General features: G+C 35.2%; 1 protein-coding gene across 1 annotated transcript; it reads left to right on the top strand.

The window, feature by feature from the left end:
- The first annotated feature begins 2,250 nt into the window (after positions 1-2,250).
- Positions 2,251-4,806, top strand: LOC103149559 (uncharacterized). Its single transcript, XM_016680048.1, has 4 exons — positions 2,251-2,308; positions 2,452-2,784; positions 3,971-4,327; positions 4,799-4,806. The coding sequence occupies exons 1-4, from the start codon at positions 2,266-2,268 to the stop codon at positions 4,804-4,806; spliced, it is 741 nt and encodes a 246-aa protein (XP_016535534.1). The 5' UTR covers positions 2,251-2,265.

Below are 4,806 nucleotides of genomic sequence, written 5' to 3'. Positions count from 1 at the left end.
GCCCTAGTCTCTTGCCGTAGCCAAATCTCCCCCCCTCGTCACTTTCCGCGAATCTCCATTCTACCTAGCAACAGACCGTCAACACATTTTTATTGGTTGTTTCGAAATGTGGTACATTTAGACCCCACAAAATAAGGCGGAAATGATCGATCTTATTTCTGGCTTTATTTTGAAGTAAATGACCACAAAACCAATATAAAAACACCAGTTTTATAAAGTTTGAAGTCCGTGCTGTCCAACAGAGTCGAAATGAAAACTCGGTATGCGTCCATGTTATTACGAAGCCTTATTAACGCGTCACATGCTTGTACGCCACACGGCAGGCAGCGACTCCATAGTAAAAGTTAAAATTTTGTCCTTGCCTCTTTCATGGTTTCTCCTAGATGACTGGCGCCTTAGCATTTGCAGATACATCTTGTGCCACTGGCTAGTGCTGTTTCAAATTAACTGATAGCTGATTTGTAGAGCCACTTCATTACCCTCAACCAAGCCTGTGAAAGGCTGTTGGAAAAAAAAAATCCCAGCCCAGGTCCCTTTTCCTTTTCCAAATGCTCATGTATATTTATATATTTGTTTGTTTTATTTATTTATTTATTTATTTTATTTATTTATTTTTTTTGGGGGGTGGGGGGCTCCAGTTGCCTTTATTTGAGAGTGGTTAGACAGCAACCACTCTCAAATAAAGGCTGGGACCTTTGCGGTCATATGTGAGTTGTGCTTTTCCTGTGTGCCACCACAGCATCTCACATCATGCTTATTAAATCAGTAAATAAATGACATTAATATATATTTATAACTCAATAAGCCAGACAAAAGTCTGCACACTTTCCAAGTTATAACTACCTGTTGATTGTCAAAACTGGAGGTGCATTGCAGAGGAATATAAATGACAAGCCTTTGTCAACAACCTGAGTAGCTGATCAGGTTTGTGGACATTTTAGTGAAACTTTGAGGGCTATTTTCTCTCACATCTTGTTTGCATCCGTCCATTCATCCATCCATCTATTTTCTGCACATCCTTGTCTCTATCGGGGTTAGGAGGGCTGCTGGTGTCTAACTCCAGAGAACGTTTCGGGCGAGAGGCGGGGTACACCCTGGACAGGTCCAAATGGCCTTATTTTCTTTTTGTTTTGTTTGTTTTCAAGGTTTTTAAATGTTTGATATCATGCGAAAGCTTAGAATCCACACCTTTGGTATCTGTAAATAGCTCAAACCACCACCAGGGAGAATTGTTCCTGGTTTTGTTGTGGTCAGTCACAATTGAAGTGTGACTGACCACACAAACTGAACAAAATAATTCAAAATGCCAACATACAGTGTGACTGGCTGCGGCCAGGAAGACACGAGAAGATGCAATTTTATATTTATAGATTTGTTCTAAAGAAGTACTGTAAGAAACGTGGTTGTAATGGTGAAGGTAGTGAAGCTCAGTTTTACCTGAAACATTTGATGAGGCATTTTTGCCTTATCAGGCAATATTAAGGCAAAGAAGATAAGAAGTCAGATATGTGAAATTATTTTAGGAAAATGTGTTTCATTCATACATGCCCATAAAGTAATTTTGAGGAAGTGAATCTTTTTATTTATTTAATCTTCTGTTAAATAAATATGAAGAAGATATGAATATTAGCAGGTTGTTAATATTTAGTTTTGTTTGTTAAATAACATGGCACAATGTCAAAGTTTAATCATGGTGTTTTTCATTTTGATTTCATTGCATAAAAATTGTTAGCCTCACTAATTTGTCCCACTCAGGCATCTTTTGCCCGCAGAATTCATGAAACGTACAGCAGACATGTTTTCCAGACATTAGACCCGGGATACTTAGATGTGCCGTAACGTAATGATGTGCTGGAATTATGTTTTACAATTTTAATTACTGCAGATTAAAATTTGCATTGCTGACGTATTTTTGTATTCTATTTATTATTTTCACTATTATAATGCTCGTTGATAAAGACAAAGCTCTGACCAGGATGAAGGCTACCTGATCCTAAAAAGCATGAAGACCATTTTGTGCCTTTGCTAGATGAGTATAATGTGTTGTACAAAATCTGTGATATAGCCGTCTTAAAAAAGAGGTGGTGACTTGTCTATTTGTTTCAAATAAAATAGTTTTGCACACTGAAAATAGGCCTCGTTGTGGCTGCAAACCCCCTTGAATGTATGTTCATTCGTAGCCAATCAGATGCATTTGACAGTCTGAACGACCACACCTCCCTCAGTTTCTTAGGCTTTATGTGTCTTTATGACGACAGTAGCAACATGACTCTGCTATGGCTTGTACTGTTCCTTCTTCATCAAGGATGTAAGTGGATTTAAAAGCAGAACATTGACTTTTTTAAAAGCAGAACTTTTTAAAAAGTTTAAAAAAAACCTTTTATCTGTAAACAGTTTTTCTTTTTTTTTAAACTGATCTTTATCATTTAACGTTTCTTTTATCTACTGCAGATACTTTAGTTCCTGTGGTCACAGTCCATCGTGGGGAACCGGTGACTTTGACATGCGTAATGACTGAGAAGTTTGAAACTGTGACCTGGGTTCACTGGTACAAGCAAAGTGCAGGACATACTCTGATATTAATTGCAATGCTGCGTAAAAGTACAAGTACAATGCCCACCTACGGCCCGGGATTCTCAAAATCAAGATTCCAAATAACATATATTGACAACATGAGCAACTTGATAATTTCATCAACGGTAGAACAAGATGAGGGAATGTACCATTGTGCTTATATGGACTGGACTGAATCTACTTGGACTGGGACCTATTTGTCATTAAAAGGTAAATATCCTTGGTGTTTTTTTCATACCAAAAACTGGCATTCAGTGACATTGGGGAAGTATTATTTGGAATTAAAATATCTGAAGCCCCTCTTAAAACTCCTCCAAAACTAGCATTTGGTTAAACACAGTGATGGCTCTTTTCAAATAAGATGTCTGAAATATAACATAGTGGAATACATTCTTGCTTGAAAGAGTGTTAAAATATTATTCATCCGTAATACTGTTTAAATACCTTTTGAACTGAAGTTTCAGTTGAATTTAGATTTTTTTTTCCTTTTTTTTTTTACAGAATGTGCCGTCTTCATCCTACTACCATTAGCTTTCTTACACAAACTGAAATACAGTTATTTCAATGAGAACTCACTTGCATTTACAAAACACATTTGAAGACACAGTATAAGCAGAATATTATTTGAAAATTTACTAAATTAAGTATTTAATTGGGTAACACTTTATTTGAAGGGGTGTGCATAAGACTGACATGAGACTGTCAAAAACATGACATAACATCTGTCATGAATATAAAGAAGTTTTTATGAATGTTTATGACAGTTGCCATGAAGAGTTATTCGGTAAATAATGACACTCTTAATGCAAAGTTGCTCTAAAAGTTCCATTAAAAGTCCATTAAAAGTGACAACATTGCATCAAATTATAATTTACAAAATCATGTAAAGTTTTGAGCAGAAAATGTATGAAGGGAGCTAAAGATTAGGGTGATGACCTGGAAGCTTTCAGCCTCGAAGATCTGGAGCTCATCTCCAGCAATAAATCATGAAAATACTAGCGGAAATATGCAAAATGTGGTGAACATTTCATAAATGCAATGCCAATAAAGACTAAAAGCCCCATTGGTTATTAATAAGGGTAAAAAAATAAAATTTTCAAAATAAAATTTAAATAAAACATAACTTTTATAAAATATTTGTCTTTTGAGTAAGAGATGCCACATTTTCAAAAATAAAAAGATATTTTAAAATACATTTGCAAAGAGTATTTCCTTTGGGCATCGCTTTAGATATGACTTTGACCTACATATATGTTAAGAGTGTTAAAAACTTTGCTCTGTTTTTAATAAAACATCAAAACAAAGACAAAAATGTATATCTTCAATACATCTTTTAGTTTAAATCAAAATGTCAAAGGTCTTTTCTCAGTTGTGTTGTTCTTTCATTTCTTCACAGAAAACGCTCAGAGGATTTCAAGCTTCACTGTTGTTCAGGAGCCAACACTTTCTAATCCCGCCAGTGACACAGACTTAGAGACTCTGCAGTGTTCGGTTCTCTCCGACTCTGTAAATGCAACCTGCTCAGGAGAACCCAGTGTGTTCTGGTTCAGAGCCATATCAGATAAATACTACCCAGACTTCATCATCGCTGAGGGAAAAATACCTGAAAACTGTGAAAAGACGTCAAACAGTCAGAAGAAATGTCGTTATAATTTCAGTAAAGTTGTCAAATCATCTGAAGATGCCATTTATTACTGTGCTGTGGCTGCATGTGGAGAGATACTATTTGGAAATGGAACCAGTCTGAATAAAGGTATAATTTTATATAATTAATTTTGAAATTAAAACGTGTCAAATTAATCCCCAAGTCAACTCTAAGCAAATCCATGTTAAAATGTTATCTTTAATGTTGATATGACTTTTTTTCTTGTCTCAATAACATTACAGAATCAAATCTGTGGTCACAGGAGGCCATCGCAGTCATTTTCCCACTGTCCTTTGTTTTAGCCATGAGTCTGATAGTTATAACCATTCTCATATGCTTCATCAAAGCAAACAAATGTGACCATTTTCAAGGTAATACCAAATATTTATTCTATGCTTTTTAAATAAGAAAGTTTTTGATCTTCTCTTAACATTTTTATTTTACTATCTAGCTACTAACCTGAATAAAAATCGCTCTCAAAGCCAGAGTCTGGTAAATATAGATAACACAGTTATCAAATACTTTGTTGCATATTTTCTGCCACAAGTGAGTTTTAATGTTTTTTAATTTTTCTTCCAGAAACATGA

Source organism: Poecilia formosa, unplaced genomic scaffold (assembly GCF_000485575.1).
Source record: "Poecilia formosa unplaced genomic scaffold, Poecilia_formosa-5.1.2 Scaffold231, whole genome shotgun sequence".
Classification (NCBI taxonomy): Eukaryota; Metazoa; Chordata; class Actinopteri; order Cyprinodontiformes; family Poeciliidae; genus Poecilia; species Poecilia formosa.
This window is presented reverse-complemented; position numbering and strand designations above follow the sequence as displayed.

Coding starts and splice junctions, on each gene's coding strand:
- LOC103149559 (XM_016680048.1), top strand. CDS start 2,266: ATGACTCTGCTATGGCTTGTACTGTTCCTTCTTCATCAAGGAT. Junction 2,309..2,451: donor GTTCCTTCTTCATCAAGGAT/GTAAGTGGATTT, acceptor TATCTACTGCAG/ATACTTTAGTTCCTGTGGTC. Junction 2,785..3,970: donor GACCTATTTGTCATTAAAAG/GTAAATATCCTT, acceptor ATTTCTTCACAG/AAAACGCTCAGAGGATTTCA.